Here is a 22,141-nt window from a genome sequence, read left to right on the forward strand (position 1 = left end):
AGGTTATCCTTAATCTCCATTCCATCCTTTGTGTATAGCGGCCCCACTTCTTCTTTCTTTGTTTTCTTCTTATTTATGTGGCTGTAGAACCTTTTACTATTGGTTTTGATTCCCTTTGCAAGGTCCAGTTCAATGCGGCTTTTAGCCTTCCTCACTTTATCCCTACATGTTCTGACCTCACCAAGGTAGCTTTCCTTACTGATCCTGCCTTTCTTCCACTCTCTGTAAGCTGTCTGCTTTTGTCTAATCCCCTCTCTGAGTTGTTTGCTCATCCAGTTTGGCCTACGACTCCTGCCCATGTTTTTTTTCCCCTTTCTCGGGATGCAGGCTTCCGACAGTCTCCGCAGCTGTGACTTAAAGTAATTCCAGGCCTCCTCCGCATCCAAATCCACTAATTCCTCCGTCCAATCCACTTCCCTAACTAATTTCCTTAACTCTTTAAAATTAGCCCTCGAGAAGTCAAAAACCCTAATCCCAGATCTACATTTGTTTACCCTTCCATCTAGTTTGAACTGAATCAGCTCATGATCACTCGAACCAAGGTTATCCCCCACCACCATTTCTTCTACGAGGTCCTCACTGCTCACCAACACCAAATCTAAAATGGCATCTCCTCTCGTAGGTACTTCAACTACTTGATGAAGAAATCCATCCGCTATCACATCCAGAAAAATCTGACCCCTATTATTCTTGCAAGTACTCGTCCTCCAGTCTATATCCGGGAAGTTGAAGTCCCCCATAATCACACATTTCCCCTTTGTGTTTACTTCATTAAAGACATTAAAGAGGTCTCTATCCATATCCCAATCAGATCCCGGCGGTCTGTAGCACACGCCAAGCACTATCTCAGGGGAAGCTCTAGTTGCTTTTTTACCCAATGTGATTTTCGCCCAGACAGACTCTGTCTTATCCATTCCATCGCTTCTTATTTCGCTACAGTTAATGTCATCATTGATGTACAAGGCTACTCCACCACCTTTGCCTTTCTTTCTGTCTTTCCTAAACAGCACATAGCCTTCAATGCCCGTGCTCCAGTCATGAGTGCTATTCCACCAGGTTTCAGTTATCCCTATAATATCCGGTTTTACTTCCTGCACCAGTAACTCCAGTTCCTCCATCTTGTTACCTAGACTCCTCGCATTAGTGTACAGACCTTTTAATTTTCGGCGTTTGGCATCAGTGACATTCTTTCCTCCGTCGTGCAGCGACCTTTTACCACCAGCATCACCCGTTACTCTGGTTTCTCCACTATTCCTCCTTGGATCAAATCTTGGGACCACAAGGGTATCCCCTCTCACTTTGTTTACTTTCCTCTCCAGGTTACATTCCGGCGTGGAGATCTCCTGAACATCTCCCAACCATCTCCCCCAACTTCCTAGTTTAAAGCTCTCTTGATGAGTTCCTCCCTGCTTGGCATCTCCTGATCCAGCCAGTGGGGCTCCCCCCTTGCCATCCTGGTTGTGGGGAACACGCTACAGCCTGACCCCTGCTCAGTGATCAGCCTGACAGCCCATCTCCCGTAGGGCAGCAAGCTGCTGCGGCAGCCGCCTGCCTGTCGGCCTAGTGGCCGAATGAAGAAGTGTGGAGTCCCAGCCCAGCCTTTCCTGCAAAGTGGGGTCCCTTCCCCCCCGCGGGGTGCGGGGTGACTTGCAGGGCTGACGTCTCCCAGCTCCTTCCTGCAGGCAGGGCCATCACATCCGCGTTGGTGGAGCCGCGTCATTGTCTGCTCCCTTCCCCCAGCGGTGTGGGGCTGGGGGTGAGAGGTTTCTCCCACCCCCCTTTGCTGTGGGTCCCTGCTAACTGAGGAGAGCAGCATAGCCAGCCTCTGCAGGGAGCTGTGCCCTGCCCTCCTTGCTGGAGGGGGCGGCTGTACTGTCCTGTCAGACTCTGCCCCCGCCCCCAGGCACTGGATGTGTGTGTATGGGGGGGCTGTTCCTCCTCCCGCGGGGGTGACCTTCAGTGGCTGGGCAGAGAAGAAATGCCTGCAAATCGGCTGCCCCAGGGTGACTGAAACCCCAGTGATGCAGCCGGCTTTGCAGAGTGCCTGCTCTGGAAGAGTAGAAGCAGAGGCCCGTTGGGGGGGGTGTCACAGGGGGACAGGGGAGATGGGCCTGCATGTGATCGGTGGGAGCAGCAATTATAACCCCCCCCCAGCTGCCCTGCTGATGTCTCAGCAAATGAAATGCAAAAGCCATTTGCAGCTCTGGCAGCAGCCCGGGGTCTGCGACCGCAGGGGCCCTGCTGCATGTGGCAGCCTGCTGCACGGGCCAGAAGCTCCCTGTGTCGTTGGTGTGTTCAGTGTCTCGCTGCCTCTGGGTGGGTGTGAGATGCACCTTGAGCCAGCTGTCCATGGTTGCTGCTCGCTGCTCAGTGAAGGCGGTGGGAGATGAGCGGTTTCCTGCCACGAGCGGGGAGACGTGTGTGCTGCATGCACGGCAGAGATCCTGTCCTGGCCCTCCTCCCCGATCCGAGCTGCATGGTGCAAGGGGCTGGTGCGTTTCTGCATGCAGCCTGGCATGCAGGCTGGAGTTCAGTGCTAGCAGGTCTGGCGCGCGCTGCTGTGTGCACATGGGCACGCTCGCGCAGCTGCCACCCCCCCAGCACGACATCCTGCCCCTCCGCACATGCGTGCACACGCGTGCACACGCGTTGCTGGCTTTAGCTCTGCTTGGGGCTCAGCCTGTGGCTTTGCAGACAGGGCTGCATGGGGATGGCCTCCCCCCCAGGCCGGAGGGCAGCCAGGCGTGGGCGGGACGTGGGCAGCAAGGCCTCTGTGTTCTCCCTGGCGCCTTGGGATGGGGGCTGGAAGCAGATTCCAGGGACTGAGCCGAGCAGGGAGCTCAGAGGCGACTGAATCGATGGTGCGGGCTGGGGGAGCCGCTCACCCGCCCACCCTGAGCTAGAGGGGCACCCCTGGCCGGAGGCCACCCTTCATCCCTGCTCTGACTGGCGCAGTGTGTCTGTGCTGCTGGCTGTAGTGCCTCGACCTCCCCGGGTGGGGGGCTGGTGTTTTCCCCCATCACCTCAGGCTCTCTCTGGCGCCGGCCATTGGGCAGGACCTGGCCGTGCGGGGCTAAGCTGAAGGCTTCCCAGGCCTGGTGGGCGGATGGGTTGTGGTCTTTTGCTCTGTGGGTTCGTGCCCGTTGCATGCTGCAGCCTGGCTCTGCATTGCTGGGCTCAGGCCACCAGGTGACGCTCAGGAGCCTGCCGAGGCTGCGGTTTCCAGATTTGCTGGGTGGGGGGGGGAGGTATGGGCACAGGGAGAGGGGAGCTGTGTCCTGCTGGATCCCCCTCAGCCTGCAGCCTTCCTTACTGCCCAGCTGCGAGCAGGGCCCAGCCTGCGGCACGGGGCTGGGGAGGAGCCGGGCTGGATGGGCTCGGACAGAGTGTTGCGTCTGCTTGGCGCTCTGCAGGTGGCAGAGAAAAGCCGGAGCAGTTTGCAGCCCGGGGCGGCGTGCGGCCTTGGCAGATGTGAGCGTACCAGCCTGGCACGTGGCAGTGACAGTTTAAAGATCCACCCCCTCCTCCCGCCTCCGCATCTCATCCCAGCAGGATGTTGGTGCCTGTTTCTATGGTGCTTTCGCCCCATGGGGGCCCTGGAGCGCTTCGTGCCCGTCGCTGGCGGAATTCTTAATAGGGCACGGAGGGAGAAGTGCGGCCACCTCTGGTGTGGGGCGCAGCAGTGCAGCGTAAGGGCAGGGGAACGCTGTGTGCCCTTGAGAGTGCTGGGGGCGGAATGGAGCTGGGATCCCCCAGTCCGCTGGGGGCGATCGCCTCTTGCCGAGCAGGTGCCACTGACCCCAGAATCCAGGCTCCTGTCAGCCTCTGAGTGGGGAGACTCCTTGTCCTGTGAATGGTCCCCCTGCGTAGCCCCTGCACTGGAGGGAGGGGGTCTGGCCACAGCTAGTCTGTGCACAGGCCAGAGGGGGCGCTGGAGAGCAGGGCAGGTGCTCAGATCTGGAACAGGATCTTGCTCTGGCCTGTGTGCGGGCGGGGGGAGCTCTGCAGGCCTGGCCATGGAGGTCTGTGGTCCCCCCCGGACTCTGACATGCTGTGTATGGAGGGGCACTGCCTACGTGGAGGGAGCTACTCCGGTCCATACAGAGCCCTGGATAATTGCAGCTCTCCTGGCACCGTCCTGGCCTGCACCTTGTGCTGATGACTCAGTGCTCAGCTTGGCGATGAGCCTGGGGGGGAGGTGGGCTCTGGTGCTGATCCAACCTGCCAGCCCAGGAGGGCAGCCTGGGCCTTGTGGGAATGCAGAGCAGTGCCTGGCACCGGGGCTGTGTCGATCCCGCTAGCAGCTCTGGGCCTCCCGCTGTGATGGTTTTCCCCTAGCATAGCCACCAGCCACCTTTCCCTGGGCCCAGGGCACTGCTGGCCCCCGCTGCCATTGGCCCAGTGAGCGCTGTGGGGCAGGGGGCTGCCCAGTGGGGCTGGGGGGTGAACCGCTGGCCATGGGTGTGTTGGGTGGAACGGGGGTCCGTGGGGGACAGGGCAGCCCTTGGTTAGCCTGGGTGAAGAGCAGGCAGGACAGCACACAGCGAGAGATGTGGACAGGGGACTTACCTGACCCCAGGGCTCTCTGGGAGCGCACAGATGCCCCGCAAACACATGGTCCTTGGCACGGCCCAGCCCAGTGTCTGGGTTCTTGGCTAGAGCGTAACCCCCGGGGGCAGGTGCTCAGATGGGGGGACGGGACATGCCAGGGGCATAGAGCTAAAGGCCAGAGAGCACCAGCCAGTTCCCCCTAGTTCCTCACAGTGAGCCACCAGCCCCACCGCCATGCCCAGCTGCCGGCCAGCATTAGCCACAGGAGGGAGGCCTGTGATGGCAGGGATGTGATTTGGAGGGATATGCCCAGGTGAGGGCACACAGGGAGCGCTGGCCAGGGCCCTGATCTCGGGCCATGCGTCCAGGACTGTGCAGAGCGCCGGGGAGGCAAGCGGCTCTGGGGCTGTGAGGACTCCTGCTATGCCGGGCAATGATGGCAGATGGTAGTCGGGCTCCAGCTCCTCCCAAGCCAGCCCAGTCAGGTGCAGGCTGGCCAGTGAGCAGTAGCAGTGCCTCAGGGAGGTTGCCTGGGAGTGGGGAATGGCCCTCAGCCTTGCAGCCCCTTAACTGCCAAAGCTCTCTGAAAAGCCACGCTGGCTGCCTCTGGTCCTGCTGGGCGACTGGCAGCTTGGGCCAGGGCACAGGCTTCTCCACAACTGTGCCACTCCTGGTGCCCGTTGAGGGTGCACAGCCCACACCCTGTGCCTTTGGATTAGCCGTGGCCGAGAGATCTTCTCGCTGTGTTTGGTGCTCCACGCTGCTGTCTGAGCGCCACGGGGCGAGCATGAGCCAGCTCTGGGGATGTGCGCTGGGTGACGTGCTGTGCCCTGGGATTGGCATGGGGAAGGCCTGCCCCTGGCATGGGGCTGTAACTCTACATGGTGCTGGGTGCCTCCCATGCACTGGCACTTCAGTCTGAGTGGTTCCCTGCCCCCTCCAAGCCAGGCCTCGGTCTGTAACCCCCTACCCCAATGCCTGGCTCCTGCTGTGGGCACGACTGGGTCCAGCCGAGGCCTTGCTGTGGCTGCCACGGCCGGGACAGTGGAGGGAGCGCGCTCCTCACGAGATGGCTGGGCGTGGGATCGCTGCCGGTCCAGTGCCTCAGGGACAGACAGGCAGACACGCCGGCACGAGCTGCACGCTTGGCTGGCGTGCTGACATATTGGGGTTGATGGCTCAGGCAGGTCACGTTTCCTTGGGCTAAAAGCAGAGCGGGCTGGACATTTAACTCCTTCCTGTCCAAGCTCTGGGTGGCTTCTCTGGGTTCCTGCAGAACTGGGGCTGATGCAGCTGGGGCGCAGAGCCATGGGTCTGGAATATATGCATCCTGGCTCGGGGGGTGGCCCAGGTGGGGTGGCTGCTTGGAGCCCGGAGTGCGACACCTGGCAGGGTGGAAGCTGTGCTTGGACATGGAGCTGGCATGGCCCTGGCAGGGCCCGGGGAGCCGGCTCTGAGGTGAGGCGTCAGGCGCTGCTCTCTCCTGGGCCCAGGGAATGGGGCTGGCCCGTGGGGATCTACCGTATATACTCGCTCATTAGCCTGTTCGTTTATAAGCCGACCCCCCCAAGATAGTTAGGTAAAAATAGCAAAAACTGTGTGACCCTTTCATAAGCCAACCCTATATTGCAGGGGTTGAAAAACTTTGGCTCCCGGCCCCTCAGGGTAAGCTGCTGGCAGGTCGGGATGTTTTGTTTACCTGGGGCATCTGCAGGCATGGAGCCACTTCCCGTAGCTCCCATTGGCTGGGAACGGGGAACCGCGGCCACAGGGAGCTGAGGGGCTCCATGTCCGCAGACGCTCCAGGTAATCAAAGTGACAATGTATTAGATATTCAATTCAATGATTCCACAGAGTTTAAAATAATCAAATTCTGGTGTAGACCCGTTTATAAGCTGATCCCCACTCTTTGGTGTGTCACTTTTTTACCAAAAATATTCGGCTTTTGAATGCGTGTATACGGTAGTCTCCCCACAATGGCAGCTCCTCTTCTGGTGCCTCTGCCCTGGTGCAAGGTGTGGTGCATGTGGAGACCGGCACCGGCATCCGTGGGCTTCCGTCTCGCTCTCGAGGCTTCGACGGGCCCTCATTCCACTGCTGGGGCCAACAGGCTTCGAAGAAGAAGCCTTTCTCCTAGGGCTGCCGACAGGGCTGGGGGTGGGAGGGAGCAGTCTGTGTCCCTTGCGGTAGGAGCACCCCTCTGGGGCTGTCAGTCTGTGGAGCTCTCAGTGCTTTATGGGGGAGGGGGCAGGAACATATCATCCCTGTTGTACAGAGGGAAACTGAGGCATGGAGCCAGGCAGTGACTTGCCCATGGTCACCGAGTGAGAGCTGGGAATAGAACCCAGGCGTCCTATCTCCATTCCCCTAGTGTAGGCAACCTGCCCGGGGCTGTCCTGCTTGGGCCGGAGTTTGTGCAGTGGGTGCATAGTGTGAAGGGAAGGACAAGAGAGCCGCTGGCCAGAGTGCTCCATTCCCATGCTGTGAAGGTGGCGCCAGCCCCCGACTGGAGGGAGCAGCCAGCCGAGGAAGCGCCAGGCCATGGGCGAGCATGCCCAGAGACCTCTGCAGGGCTCTCATCCAGAGTGTGTCCCTGGCGCATGGCTTTCAGGGGGGCAGTTTGGCTCTTCTGCTGGGGGCAGGGGTCTGAGCATTGCTGGCTCTGTGCTGCCGCTCCCATGACCCCAGGCCATTGGGCTCGGTGTCCCCCACCCAGAGTTCTTTCTGGAGCAGATGCGGGAGCTGTGCCAGGCTCCAGGTTGGGGGCACCCATCAAGTACCTGGACCTGCCCCAATTCCCTGCATGCTGCGTCAGGCAAACCAAGGCTATGTGTGCTGGGCTGATCCGGCACCCTATGTGGCAGGGCCCTCCTGGCTGGCGCAGAGCCGTACCTTGAGGGGGCCGGGGTCCCAGCGCTCAGAGGGGGAGGGAGGTCTCCTTTCAGAAGCTGCCTCTTAACACAAATCACGTCCAAAGCACTCAGATGTTTAGACCTCATCAGTGGCAGGCTGCTGGTTACATGCCGTACTCCTGGCTGTGCCCGGCTGCAGTCTCGGGCCTCTCGGGGGTGGGAAGGGGGCAGGGGCCTGGCACTGACGTGCCCCAGGAAGGGGAAGAAAGGAAAGAAATGGATCCGTGTGCGCCCTCCCCCGCTGTGTGTGTCTCTTAGCTGCCGTGGCTGCTGTTGGCTCCCGTGACTACAAAGATGATTGATGTCCCAGGGCCTGTTGTGCCCCTTGGCTCCGCTCTCCCCACGTGCCCCATGTTCCCTCCAGATCATTCCTTGGGTCCCGCTCTCTTTGCCACTGGGGCCGGGACATGGAGCCTTTCCCCTCTGACCTGCTAGCTCCAGTGCGGCAGGGCCTGCTGGTGCTGGGAAGTGGCTATGTCTCTGGCTGCTCGCTGGTCTGTGTGAAATGAGTTGGCTGGTTCTCAGCCTGGTTTCCGGTGGATGGGCATCACCCTGCCAGCTGGCACTGCTGGCCCCCTGGCTGGTGGATGGAAGCCATGCCCAGGCTGCCTCGAGGGGTCCCTGCAGGGCAGGACAGAGGTGCTGGGGTGGGCTCTCAGTCTGCAGAGGGGGCACAGTGCAGGATGCCCAGGTTGGGCCATCCACAGGGCCCCCCTTACCCCTCTCCCACCCCCTAAAAATACTGACGGCATGGCTGGGGGAGGGGGTCAGTGACCTCGATGGATGTGGCAGACCCAGCTAGCTGTCACCTGCAGCCACCTGCCCATCCGGCAGCGTCTCCGCAGCCTCTTCTCTCCTCCCCTCCGTGCACTGGCGGCATGATGCTGGATGCTCCGAAGCAGCAGGGACCCCCCCCCAAAAAAACTCAGGGCACTGACGGTAGCCTGCCAAGCCCAGCGCTGCCCCACGGCATGAGGTGGCCCCCCTTCGCCCCCAGCTGTCACCTGTGCCGGGGCAGGCGCAGCGATGCTGAAATGCAGCCACCTCTGGGGTGCAGGGCAGCAGCCTAGCTGAGCCCATTGCCCCGCAGCGCGCTCTGGCCAGAGGGGCTCGCTGCCCCTTCCCCAGCTCCCCTGCATGCGGGGCTGGCTCCGCTCCCCGCTCCATCTCCCGGCGGAGGCGGGGGAGGTGCGGGCTGCCATTGGCAGGCACTGGCAGCTCCTTCCCGGAGCGGAGCCTCTCCTCCCGGCAGGCAGCCCCATGCTGCAGGCTAGGGGCTGGCTCGAGCTCCCCTCGCTGGCCGCCCTGACCCGCTGCTGCCCGGGCTCCTGCCAGCCCGCCCCAGCCCCGCTCCCCCTGGCCCCCTCCCCGCTCCCCTGCCTCCCGCCCCTCGCTGCCTTTGTTGGGAGATGTGTCGGTGGCCGAGGAGCTGACAGCCAGCCGAGCCTCCCCGAGCATGGAGCCGCTCAGCCACCGGGGCCTGGCGCGCCTCTCCTGGATCGACACCCTCTACAGCAGTACGTGCGCGCTCGGGGGGACCAGGGGCACCAGGCTGGGGGGCGCCGGAGCCGCCGGGGACTCCTGGCTGTGGGACTCGGAGAGGGCTGGAAGGGCCCTGAGGTAGGATCGCTCAGGGGGCAGGGAGCTGCTCACCTGGGGGCATGGTGCCAGGCAGGGGCACTGGCCGGCTGAGCACCTCTCCAGCCAGGCTGCAGCATGCCCGGCCCGGTTCCCCCCTCCGTCTCTACCTGTTGTGTAACGCTGGGCCGGGTGGGTGGCAGGATCCAAGCGAAGCGGCATCGGAGCGGCTGTCCCTGCTGCAGCTGGGGGCCTGAGCTGTTCAGCGCAGCCCCCTCCCCATGGATGCGTGCTCCTCTCCTGCTCTCTGTCACTGCAGGCTGCTCCGGGAAACGCTCTCCCCCCATCCCTGGGCATTCTGGGGGTGGCACGACCCCCTGCAGCTCCATCCCAGGCAGGTTATGTAAATGGACAGGCTGAGCGCTGGTGCAGCGGGTCAGGCAGGCGAGCGGGGAGGATTGGGGCACCCTCCCCTGCGATCACCCCGAGAGACCTGTGCAGCTCTGCAGCGGAGATGCTCCCTTGAGGGGGACCCACAAGAGGGGGGCTGTCTGTGGCGTGTGCTCTCCCTTGGGAGATGCCCTCATTTGCCTTCACCTGTGTGGCACCGGGGGGGCCCACAGGCTGATCCACCTGGAGAACCGTATTCAGCCATGCCCAGTTCCCAGCCCCAGAACAGGCTGTGCTCTGCGGGGGCTTGGCTGAGACCCCTGGGGGCAGCGGTGGGTTTGGGTGTTGCTCCTGCAGCGAGTGGGGCTGCACCCCACTGGAGCCGTCCACACCGAGCTTCCTGCGTTGCTAGCTGGGTGACCTGAGCGCCCGGGGGGCCTAGCCCTGCGCTCCCCCCACACCTGATACCCCTTCCAGCGAGAGCAGGTCAGTCCCCGGCTCGCCCTGCTGCTGTCAGCTGTGGCCCCCGACATGGGGCCTCCCTGCCAGCCCCTGTGCCACAGTGAAGCAGGCTGGTCCCTGGGCTTGGGCCACTTTCCAGTGCCCCCTTGTGGCCGTGGCGGGAAGGCCACTGCGATGCGGGGAGTGGGAAAGAGCTCCAGGACCCGGGTCGCTGGGGACCTTTCGTGCGGTGTGGTTGCCTGGAGGGCTCGTGTGACTCTCGCGCTCTGCAGCATGGCTCTGGGTAGCCACCACGGCCCCAGGGAGACGGGGGCTGCCTCGGGAATGGGGCCAAGCTCCTTGCGGCCCCAGGAGGGCTCAGGGAGGGGGATCCGCCACGTCCCTGGCCCTCGTGCTGGGAGGGTGACTGACTGGGTCAGTAGGAAGGCCTGGCTCTGGTTGGATTTCACAGCCCTGGGGTTGCATGCAGCAAGCACCTCAGGTGGGCGGGAGCCAGAACATGCCCTGGCAGTGGTGCAGTGAGTGGGTGAGCTCCCCGACCCACCCCCAGGGCCGTGTGCTTAGAGCCCCGGACGTCTGGGTTCTATTGCTGCCTCTGGCTGACTCGCTGTGCGGCCTGGGGCGGGAGCCGGGGTTTCTCCCACGCCAGGCAGGACTGAGGCCTGAGAAGTGCTTTGAGGCGCTTTGCAGATGGGGCGAGCGCTGGAGAGCCCCCGCTACTGTACCTGGCTGTGAGTTCTTCCTGGCCCCTGTAGGCAGCCAGCCTGGGGCCCTGAAGCATGAGGTGATTGTGCCAGAGCCGTGGGGCTCGGAGTGCAGCACCTAGGAGGGCCCGGTGCCGGGCGGGAAGGACCAGTAGCCTTGTGGGGGACAGCGAGGTGGTGATGTGAAGGGCGGGGAGAGGACGCGCCCTAGGGCCGGCACACAGCGGGTAGGTTGCCTGGCCAGGGGCTCTGGAGGGGGTGGGTTGGGTGCTCTGAGTGGCATTGCCTGGCTGTATCATTCATACTGCATACTGCCTGCCAGACCCCAGCCCAGGGTGCTCTCCGCCGTAACATGCAGCAAAGCAAAGCGCACCCGAGCGATTGAGGCTGAAATTCAGATGAGCAGGGCATGGGCACAGGGTGCGGGCAAGACCTCCAGGAGCGAATGGTGGGGCAGGGTGAGGGCCTGGGGGTGAATGGTGGGGCAGGTGCAGGCCTGGGGCGAATGGCGGAGCAGGGTGCGGGCCTGGGGGTGAATGGTGGGGCAGGTGCAGGCCTGGGGCGAATGGCGGAGCAGGGTGCGGGCCTGGGGGTGAATGGTGGGGCAGGTGCAGGCCTGGGGCGAATGGCGGAGCAGAGGGTGCAGGGTGCACGGGTGAATATCAGGGTAGGGAGTACTGGGGGTGAATGGCAGGGCAGGTACAGGCAGGTGTGGGCGGGGTGGGGGTGAATGGCAGGGCAGGTACAGGCAGGATGCTGGCCTGGGGGTGAATGGCAGGGCAGGTGTGTCTCGGAGTGTGGGGGAGTCCGGGCCCTGCACCCCCACTTCCTGTGATTCACCTTGACTCTCAGCCAGCCAGTAAAGCAGGTTTATTAGATGAGAGGAACACGGTCCCAAGCAGGGCTTGTAGGTACAACCAGGGCCCCTCAGCCAGGTCCCTCTGGGGGGCAGGGAGCTTAGACCCCAGACCTGGGTTCCTGCCTCTTCCCAGCCAGCCCAAAACTGACACTAAAAACCTCTCCAGCAGGCTCTCCTCCTTTGTCCAGCTTCCTGGGGAAAGGTATTGACTCCCCCCACCCCCTTCCTGGCTCAGGTTACAGGCTCAGGTCCTGTCCCTCACCTAAAGTCACCCCCTGCTCTCCCCTCCCCCTTGCAGACAGTCCCAGTAAAACTAAAGGACTTTCCCAGGTCAATCTACCGTGCTCCCTACTGCATCACAAGGTGCGGGCAGGGGGGGCAAATGGAGGGGCAGGTACAGGCAGGTGTGGGCAGGGTGGAGAATGGTGGAGCAGGTACAGGCAGGTGTGGGCGAGGGGTGAATGGTGGGGCAGGTGCGGGCAGGGGGGCAAATGGTGGGGCAGGTACAGGCAGGATGCTGGCCTGGGGGTGAATGGCGGGGCAGGTGCGGGCAAGGGGGGAAAATGGCAGGGCAGGTGCAGGCAGGTGTGGGCAGGGGAGGCGAATGGTGAGGCAGGTGTGGGCTGGGGAGTGAATGGTGGGGCAGGTGTGGACAAGGGGGGCAAATGGCAGGGCAGGTGCGGGCAGGGGGACGAACGATGGGGCAAGTGCGGGCAGGGGAAGCGAATGGTGGGGCAGGTACAGGCAGGATGCCGGTGGGGGGGACGAATGGCGGGGCAGGTACAGGCAGGATGTGGGCAGGGGGAGCGAATGGCAGAGCAGGTGCGGACACACAGTGGAGGTGAACGTTAATATTTTCACTCTCGATCCAGTGACCCGAATGCATTTTATAATGTAGTGTCTGTCTGGAGACTGGCCCAGAGCGGTTAAGGCCCCCAGGGTCAGAAGTGGTTCCAGACCATGTGTGCCCCCGACTGGCTGAGCACCCCGGATACCCCTGCAAGCCCAGGGCCTGGTGTCTCAGGCTGGGCACTACAGTCAGAGGCTGCAGTGGAAAATGTTAGTCCTGGTGCCTTGCTGAGGCCCGCAGCGAGCCCTGGCAGCCCCAGCACTAGATCAGACCCAGTGTCCATGGGGGCCGCCCAATGGAAGTTGCGCCTGCTAGCCCCTGGCTGGAGCCTGGCTTCGGTTCCCTGGCTCTGGATGTGGGCCCTGCTCTGACCCCTTGGCCGCAGGTTCCACGTGGAAATACTCTGGTTCCACCAGAGGTGCCTGGTTCCACGTGGAAATACTCCCTCCCAGGATAAGCAGGAGGCGTCCAGCGTTTGTAATGTATGTGGATGTGCCAAGTTGCTCCCAAGTGTCCAAGCCTCCGTGCAGCGATTCGAAAAGGGTTTGCCCGGATTTGTGGCCTGGCGTGAACTGGAGAGCAGGGCCATGCTGCCCTCTCTGGGTCTGTGTGCAGGCAGGTGGCTGCAGGGCAGTGCCCTGGGGGAGGAGGGCTGCTAGGGGCAGAGGGAGCTGGAGCACTGGCCTCTCTGCTGGCGTCACATCTGGCTTGGGGCTCAGGTGTGAGCTAAGCAGGGTGAATTAGACCCTCGGGCTGAGCTTGGCATGACTGGCGATCCCGACTGAGGGAAGGGGAAGCCAGGCCTGGTCAGGGAGGGGTGCTGTGATGGGTGCCCAGCGCCCAGCTGGCTGCTTTGCCTTGGCTAGCCCTGGGCTCAGGGGTGTGAAGATCCCTTAGCCCTGGCCAGGGCAATGTGTGGCTTGCTGCACGTCACTGGGGATCTGCTTCGGGTGTCTGTCCTGGGGGCCTCAGGAGCCAGTGCCAAGGCTGTGGTTTGTGAGGCGTGTTTCAGAGCCCGCTGGCATGGCTCTACACTCCGGCACTGTCAGAGCGGCTCAGGCCGCGTCTCTCTGTGGCTCGTGCCAGCACTGAGCACGTTCCAGCATGGCAGGAGCTGGGGCGTCCTGGCACCAGGGGGCACAGGCGGGAATGTGCCCGAGCTGGTAACTGTACAAAGGGCCCTGTGGAAGGAAGCCAGGACCTGGGACTTCTGCAGCAGCATTGTGGTGAGTTCTCTCCCTTGGGGCTCGGCTGGGTTCTGCAGCCTCCCTCGGGCACAGCAGAGCCGTGATGGCCCTGCCCAGACACGAGGCCCCATTAGCAGTTAGTTTCCATCTGGGCTCAGGGCACAGAAAGCAGCAACAGGCCCCAACAGTCTTTTGTCTCTCCGGTGGGGTGAGGGGGTGAGTGTGCCGGGCCGCCTGCCTAGCCGTGCAGCTGGACACTAGTTCCTTCCTCCCAACCTGCAGGTGGTTTTGCTGGAGACTCTGATGCGGGTCTGGCCCAGGCAGTGGCAGGCGTGATGGGAACTTGCTGCTTCCTCCAGCTGAGGGGGTGGTCAGGTGATGGGATTGAAGCTCCGTCGGGAGGGCCTCTCCTTTGGGGAGGGCACCTCTGCGGGGTCACCTGGCCCAGGCCTTGGGTGATGCAGGGGAGCCAAAAAGAAGTGGTTCCCTTTAGTCAAGCACAAAAAGACTGGTCCCACCGTAGCTGAGCCCTGTGGGGCTGCCCGTGGGCCTGTAGGCTCCCAGGCAGGTTCCGAGTTCTGCTCTCCCGGACGCCCCTTCGCTTGGGAGTGGATCCTGGGCCCACCGGCCTGTCTGAGCCTGCAGAGATTCCCAGGACACAGATCCAGGAAACGGCTTCAGATCGGTGGGTCCTAGCCACAATAAAGAGCTACACGAGAGTTCTTGTGCGTCCCCATTGTCCCAAATTCCTCAGTGGGGCCTTTCTCCTCCAGGTACTGGCCTTTGCACTAGAGAACATCACCCCCTGGCTCTCAGGGCCCATCTGCCTGACCCTCCAGCTCCCAAGCAGGAGAGGCAGGGAGCGCACCTGGGAGCACCCTGGAGTGGAGAGGGAAGATGCCAACTGGCCGCTCTGCCCAGCAAGCCTGAGCAGCAAGGACCCCTTGTGTTTCAGACTGGGGACCAGGCAGGACCAGGCTGCAAAGGGAGGGGCCGCACCCCTTTCGGGGTGCTAGACCTCGGCGATGGCTTGCCGCTCCCCAGGGCAGCCAGCTGGCAAAATCTCCCAGCACAGCCTTCTCGCTGGCACTCAGGCTGCCTTTGCTGTGCTGCCCTATCCCAGAGGCCATGCAGGGATGCAGGACCCATGTAGGACTGGTCACTTGGCCTGTCCCTGCATTCGGTGGGTGTGGGGTGGATCCAATGGGAGTGACCTTGTGCTGGTGGCACGGATGCCCCAGCTTGCTTGGCAATGGGCAAGTGTTGACCTCATGGTGCAACCAGTTGCCACTGTCGCTCTCCCTCGGTGATGTGAACCAGCCAGAAACTCCCCCCAGCACAGCACGAGGGCCAGCAAAGAGGAGCCGTTGTCAGCGCTGCTGGGGGCTCTGGAATGACCCGGGCTTTGCGGCGCTGCCAGGATCTCATTTCCCCAGCCCTGTCCTCCTGCGGGATCCTTTGGCCCCGGTGTGCTGGGGAGCATTGTCCCACGCTGCCAGGCTTGCTTTGGGTGCCCTGACTGTACCGCCCATGCCAGGGCTTTGCCAGCGCCTGGCCCGGTGCCTGTGAGTGGGGAGGAGAGCTGGCGTGGGTGGAGGAAGCAGCGGTGAAGGTGGAAGGAGGGGGAAGGTTAATGAGCAGCTTCCGTCGCAGGCAGGGTCAGGTTAACAGGCACCACTGGGCCTCGAGTGGCTAATCCACAGGGGGAGAGGAGGGAAGAAATATGCCTCAGTGATGTTCCTGCAGTCAGTCCCCATCCCAGGCGGGTCACTTCCCACCACGAGAGAAAGCAGAGATGTCTTTACCCAAGGCCTGCCCTCTCTGGGGCTCTGCCAAGGCTGGCAAAGGGGGCTCTGCGAGAGGGCAGTCACTGTCCCCTCATCCCCAGTATGGATTTGTCCAGGGCTAGAGCAGGGCCCAGGCAGCAGAGCCTAGATCTGAAGTTCCCATGCTGGTCCTGGGATGGAGCCAGGTCCCTGTGCCAAGGCATTTCAGGCCAGCCTCACTTCTGCCTTGTTCGGCTCCCTCCCGCCCTGGGCCACCTACGGTTGAGGCAGCAGGGCCAGTCTGCAGCACATCGGGGAGAGGGAGCAGGCTGATGATGCTGGGGACCAGGGGAGACAAGGGCTCCTCGTCCCGTCCTGTCTGTGTCTTCCCAGCGGCGGCCAACTCCCCAGCCTGACCCGCGGGGCTGGCCGGGGTCTCCCTTCGCCCTGGCCAGGCTGCAGGGATACTCTTCTCAGAGCCAGTCCCCACGCTGCACGTGGAGGGAGGGAAATGACCCCAAGGACTGTTCCTGGCCCTTGCCATGCTGATCGTTAGCTGCCCATTCTCCCCAGGCTCCCCGAGGCAGGCGGACATGCGGCCACAGCCATGGAGCTGCTTAGTGAAGTGGAAGGATGGGCAGAGCGTTTGTGCAGTGGGCTCCGGGAGCTACAGCCAGGCTGTAGCCGAGGGCTCGGGGGGTGGGCGAGGAAGAGTGTTGGGGTCCTGCATGGAGGGGTGACTGGACTGGGCCGGCCGCAAGCCGGGAGTCCCCAGACTGTGCCTAACCTGTCTCTAGTGGATGAGGAGGAGGGGGAGGGCAGCAGTTGCAGGTGTGTGTTCCCCAGGGACTGCGTCCCCTCCCTTCGCCCAAAGGCAGGCAGCTCTGAGGAAAGGCTCAGGACACAAATAATGGGGGAGGGGGGCTGCAGTTTGGGTCTGCAGTAGAGGGGAATGGGGAGAGCCTAGGGCTGGGGTGACAGGACTGCGGGTCGGTGTTATGGGGTGATGGCAGAGCTGGGTGGGGAGCCCGGGTGGGGTGACGGGGCTGCAGGTCGGTGCTATGGAGCGATGGCATAGCTGGGTGGGGAGCCCGGGTGAGGTGACGGGGCTGCAGGTCGGTGCTATGGGGCCATGGCAGAGCTGGGTGGGGAGCCCGGGTGAGGTGACGGGGCTGCAGGTCAGTGCTATGGGGCCATGGCAGAGCTGGGTGGGGAGCCCGGGTGAGGTGACAGGGGGCTGCAGGTCGGTGTTATGGGGTGATGTCAGAGCTGGGTGGGGAGTCCAGGTGCGATGACAATGGCCTGCGGCTTGGTGCTGAGGTGCTGGCAGAGCTGAAGGGAAGTGCCAGTGAGATCACCCAGCACCTACCTTTGCTGTTCCTGTGACTTCTCGTCCTCTGACGCATGCAGCGGAGGGGCTCCCAAGCCCTCTCATCCCCTTCCCGTTGCTGGAGGTGGCCCGGCGCCAGGCTGTGGGGAGGGCGATGTGACAGGGATGTGGCTGGCTTTGAAGCCGCTCTCTCCATGCTACGGCAGTGCTGGACTCAGCCTGTGCTGCTGTGCAGCCCGGGGTGCCCTGGGAGCCAGCCCTCCCGACTCTCCTGCGCTCTCAGCGAGGGCCACACAAACCCAGGGCAGCCGGCCTATCTCTGGGCTGCAGGCAGGGGTGCAGGGGCCAGGCACAGTAGATAAGGGTGTGGGGTGGAAAGTGTGAACCCAGGGGTTAGAGCTGGGGATTTGCAATGTGTGTGTTTGGGGCACTCTCAGAGATGGCACAAATTCTTCCCGCTGGGCCATGGCTCTCCAGGGCCTCTCGCCTGGGCTGGGGATGCATGTGATCCTGCCGCCCCCCTGCCCCATGCGCACTCTTCTTGGGCCCCAAGAGCCAGCCGGCTGCAAGGGTGGGCAAGGACCCCCTCGCCCCAGCCTCGAGCTGGTGCAGAACCCTAGTGTGCAGGGCACCGAACTGGGGAGAGGGGGAAGCTGGGCTGTTGCGGTTGGCCAGCCGGTGAATGCTGGGGGGCCCAGGGTTAAATCCACAGGAGCTTGGGGCTGGGGCTCTCCAGCCTAGGTCTGGCCCCTGGGAGCTGCTCTCAGGCAGTTCTGCGTGAGGCCGATGGGCTGTGATGGGGCCCCCCCGGGGTGAGTGCCAGCCTCTTGGAGCAGGGGCAGCTGTAGTTGGAGCTTTCTGCGCTGGGAGGGGAGGTTGGGCCTGGCCCCTCAGGGCAGCTCCCAACCTGCTGGCTGGTGGAGAGGGTGGGTGGGCACTATGAGCGAGGGTGAGTCCCTGCCACCCCAGTTGGAGGCATGTTCCCACCCCAGCTAGCACCGTCGCAGCAAATGCCTCCTCTTCTGGCCTTGCTCCTGTGTGTGCCCTGCACTGACCCCTGCTCCACCCCACAGCCTGGTCCCTGTGGGCACCCTTCCTGACCCCACAATGATCCCAGCGCCCTGAAGCTTGAGGCTGGGTTCCCCTCTCCTAGCCTGCTCTGATGCCCTGGGCTCTGGGTATAAAGTGCCTGGCCCTCTCCTCCATCCGCACATTGCGTACACTGGTGGTGGAGCCTGAGGGGGTATGGTTCTGCCTATGGGATCCCTGCTTCCCCAACCCATCACCCCTTCTCCGAGTCTCTCCCTATAGGCCACTGTGCATCGAGCAGTGCGGTGGGGGAGAAGGGACTGGGCTGTCATGGGGGGATTGTGCTTTGCTGACAGGGTGGGGACCTCGCCCCAGCTGCCCTGCCCTGCCCTGGCAGTAGCACTTGACGTGTGCCTGGCAGTGGGCGTAGTCTTAGCTATTGGGTTTAATGTGCATTCCTGGCGTGGTAACGAGGCAGCTGGTGTGCCTGTATGGGAGCCAGGAACGTGGCAGACCTCACTGCATGGGGCTCGTCCTCAGGGGAGTGCTCTGGGAGAGCCCAAATACTGCGCCCTAGTACCAGGGGCTTCTCTGCCCTGTCGTGGCTGGGGTGTGGCCGGTGCCCCGGGGGGCACAACCACGGGCAATGAGTGGCTGCTAATCCTGGGGTCGGTTTCTTTCCTGGCCAGTGGCTCCAGGGGGCTTTTAGAGGGAAGAAGCTGCTCACAGAGCCCCGTGGCAGAGGGCCTGGGGCATGGGCAGGGCTGGAAGACAGGGGTGGCATTGACTCTTGCCCTGGGCTCGGGCTGCGGCCCGGTAGCCTAGGCACTGGCACTCGTGCCGGTGTTCTCTGCTGGCGGCTTGGCCCCACAGCTCAGTGGTCCCTGCTATGGTTGTGACACTGCAGCCCCCAGGCCGGCTGGGAGGGAGCACCTCTCCTGGGGGGCGCCGAGCCCAGCCCCTGCTCTCCCTCCGGTGTCTGCGGGCCGAGCAGCCCTGGGGAGCGCCTGGCCCCTGAAAGCCAGGGCCACACTGAGCTGGGCTGTGGGGTGGAGTGATGCTGGCTCCATGCCCCCCGTCACATGGCCCCCGCCCTGCCAGGCCCGTGGGATGGAGCAGGGGAGAGCACGATGCCCCTTCCCCCATCCTCGCGGCCGTGGGAGGCTGAGCTCGCAGCCAGCAGGATTGTGCAGGAGCCTGTTGCCATGGAGATGGCACGGGCCTCACGCCGCGGGCAATGCAGGCGCTGCGGAGCTGTGGCTGTTCTTGCCAGAGCGGAGGCGGGAGCTGGGGACATGGGCGCTCTCCAGCCTGGCCCGCTTGGAGCAGGGCTGGCGCTGGGGGCTGGCACCCCCGGCTCTAGGAGAAGCTGCCAGCAGCTGCTGGTGGAGGTGTGAATGAGCAAGAGGCCATGAGATCTGCAGGCTGATCCGTGCCCAGCTGCCCTGGGACTGGCTGGCAGAGACGGTCTTGGCCCACCTGACTCTGCCGTACTCCACATGGGCCTGAGGGGAGCAGGGGGGAGCCAGAGAGGGGCAGGAAAGGACTCAGGGTGGAATGGAAAAGTCCCGGGTTGAGAGGCACTGGCAGAGCTGTGTGAGGAGGGACCCCAGGGCTGGGCTAGCCGGTGGCTGTGGATTGCAATTGGGGGCACCGGCAGAGCTATGTGAAGGGGGAGCCCAGGGCTGGGCTAGCAGGTGGCTGCGGTTGGGTTTGGGAGGCACCGGCAGAGCTGTGGGAGGGGGGCCCAGGCTTAGAAGGAAGGAGGTAGAGCTGTGCCCCCACCCCCGTGGGTTGTTGCTTTAAAATTCACCCAAACTCCTTAAACAAGGAAGCAGAAGCAGCAGAGAGTTCTGTGGTACCTTATAGACTAACAGACGTATTGGAGCATGAGCTTTTGTGGGCGAATACCCACTTCGTCGGATGCACTCCAAAACCTCTGTCAGTCTATAAGGTGCCGCAGGACTCTTCGCTGCTTTTACAGATCCAGACTAACGCGGCTACCCCTCTGGAAGCAGAAGTGATTCAAACACCCCCAATGTGAGACCAGCCCCCCACTTGCCGCCACAAGTAGGGATGTGCTAATGTAATGTGCTAGAGCATTTTGTATATAACCAGCATGCCCTGCACGGTGCCAGTAGCAGGGAGGGACCCTGAATGGATTAGGACGTTTCCAGGGGCTCCGTGCTGAGCATGTGTGACCCGTGTGCATGCAGAGGTGGGGAGGGAGGTGCACAGTGCAGCAGTACCCCTTCCTTTCCCTCCCCACACACTATGCAGCCAGGGGGATCCTCCAGCCTCTTGCGCCGTGTCCAGCAGTCTGGGAGACAGTGTGTGCGTGGGTGTGATGGAGGGAACCCCGTGCTAATGAGGGTGACTCAGGAGCATGTGCTTGGCTGGATGTCCCGGCTGCTCCCTTGACAGCCTGCCATGGCACTGCCAGCAGCTGGGTCCGGTGCCTGGCCTGCTGCTCCGAGGAGATTGGAGGGCTCCCTGCTGGAGCATGCTAATGAGGTGGGAACCTAGGTTGCCGTGCTGTGCCTGCATGTGCACACATGTGAGTGTGTGTATACGCATGCATGAGGACACACACCTTTCCAGAGCCAGAGGCGCCAGACCTAGCAGGACGAGACCAGCAGGGACCCTTCTGTGTCTGAGCAATGTGGGCTGGGCTGCCGGGCTGTGACCACGCTGGGTCGCTTGCTGAGCTGTGATGAGGTCAGTTACGGGTTCGCTCTGGGCCGTGCCCTGTGTCCCATACAGACCCGTCCTGCTGGGCTGCCCCCACCGCTGTGCCCAGACCTATTCTGAATGGCTCCAGCACTGGCCTCCCGTCTCTTGGCAGAGGGTACATGATTCCCCAGGCTATCTGGGGTCCAGCAATGTTGCTTGTTCCTGGCCCTCTTCTTCCCTGGCTCATGCTCACAGGGTCTGACTCGGGAGGGCTTTAAAATCCTCTTGGAGTTAAAGATTTATCAGCTCGAAATATTAAATTGCAATGAAATATTAACTGCAGCTGAGCGTGGTGCTGTGAGGCTTGAGTGAGCCAGCTTTGCATGAGGGCTCTGGGCCAGGCACACAAAGTGCAGGGGGCTGTGTGTGTGTTAGGGGGGCTCTCTGCCCCTGCCCGGCTTTTCACGAGGACTCTGGACGAGGCACACACAGTGTAGGGGGCTGTGTGTGTGTTGGGGGGGGGCTCTCTGCTCCTGCCTGGCTTCACACGAGGGCTCTGGACTAGGCACACGCAGTGCAGGGGGCTGTGTGTGTGTTGGGGGGGGCTCTCTGCCCCTGCCTGGCTTCACATGGGGGCTCTGGGCTGAGCACACGCAGTGCAGGGGGCTGTGTGTGTGTTGGGGGGGCTCTCTGCCCCTGCCTGGCTTCACATGGGGGCTCTGGGCTGAGCACATTCAGTGCAGGGGCGTGGGGGGGGCACCCAGCCTTAAGCTTCAGGGTGCTTGTGGGGAGGGATAGTTCAGTGGTTTGAACATTGTCCTGCTAAACCCAGGGTTGCAAGTTCAGTCCTTGAGGGGGCCACTTAGGGATCAGGAGCAAAAATCTGTCAGGGATGGTACTTGGTCCTGCTGTGAAGGCACGAGGCTGGACTCGATGACCTTTCAAGGTCCCTTCCAGCTCTATGAGATAGGTATAGCTCCATATAATTGTGGCGTCAGGAAGGGTCCCCACAGGGACCAGGACCCCACCATTTGCCTCTTCCCTCTGCTGAGGCCATTGCTATTTCCATGGTAACAGGCCAGCGCTGCCCCTCCATCTCCAGCTCTGTGGCCTGTGGAGAAAGGAGCCAACCCCTGGGCCTCCCCACCCTCACCTGCAGCAGAGGCAGCTCATTGCTCCCAGCCTGGCCCCGTCCCTCCGGCTGTAGCCTGGCAGTGATAGAGGGAGGGGGTGGCTGGGACAGGCAGGCCCGAGAGGCCCAAGAGGCTCAGCGCTCCCTTGCTGGCTGCCTGGGAGGAAGAGCGAGGGGGGTGTGGAGAGCTGCCCTTGAGGTTCAGGGGGACAATGACCTAGAGGGGAAATTGAGGCACGGAGTGGCAGGCGGCGTAGTGACTTACACACACCACCCAGCGGGTCAGTGGCAGAGCCCAGGAATACTGGCACCCAGGCCCACCCTCATTGCTGCCAAGCATCTAACGACAGAGAGGACAGATTCGCTTGGGTGCCTCTGCTATGGGGATGGGGCAGGCTCCAGCGGAGCCCTCCCCTCACATGGATCGCTGGCTCCCTAGCCCCCTGCCGCTGCCCCTTCCACTCCCTGCTCAGCCGTGCCCCTGCCCCTGCCGGCACAGGGAGAGGGCTGCAGCCTGCAGCAGGGTGGCTGGCGGAGCCCGGGCCCTGAACCTCTAGGGCAGTGCTCAGCTGTTAATTGTGTGTTGGGGGTGCCTGTGGGCTTGGCTGGGCAGAACATGGCCAGGAGGGGATGGCAGGGGCCACCGTGGCTCGCTGTGCTGGGGAGGGGGCCTTCGCACCTCATGAGTTAAAGAGCCGGCTGGGGACTAGCGCTGGGG

General features: G+C 62.8%; 1 protein-coding gene and 1 long non-coding RNA gene across 9 annotated transcripts in view; one reads left to right on the forward strand and one right to left on the reverse strand.

The window, feature by feature from the left end:
- ABR (ABR activator of RhoGEF and GTPase) overlaps nt 1-22,141 on the forward strand; it is a 97,605-nt gene that overhangs the window by 21,202 nt on the left and 54,262 nt on the right. Inside the window, exon 1 of one of the 8 annotated variants that reach the window (XM_030537127.1) lies at nt 8,884-8,980. The exons of 6 other annotated variants lie outside the window; for them this stretch is intronic. In XM_030537127.1, the coding sequence (XP_030392987.1) occupies nt 8,920-8,980 (61 nt within the window). In that variant the 5' untranslated portion in view covers nt 8,884-8,919. Of the gene's footprint in view, nt 1-8,883; nt 8,981-22,141 lie in introns of those variants that run through there. One more of the 8 variants, XM_030537130.1, reaches the window with a different exon arrangement.
- Nucleotides 12,293-19,524, reverse strand: LOC115636709. The gene is made up of 2 exons (XR_003997019.1): nt 16,629-19,524; nt 12,293-15,056 (listed from the first exon to the last, which is right to left on the reverse strand). It is a non-coding gene; the product is annotated as an uncharacterized LOC115636709 (long non-coding RNA).

This window comes from Gopherus evgoodei, chromosome 17 (genome assembly GCF_007399415.2).
Source record: "Gopherus evgoodei ecotype Sinaloan lineage chromosome 17, rGopEvg1_v1.p, whole genome shotgun sequence".
NCBI lineage: Eukaryota > Metazoa > Chordata > Testudines > Testudinidae > Gopherus > Gopherus evgoodei.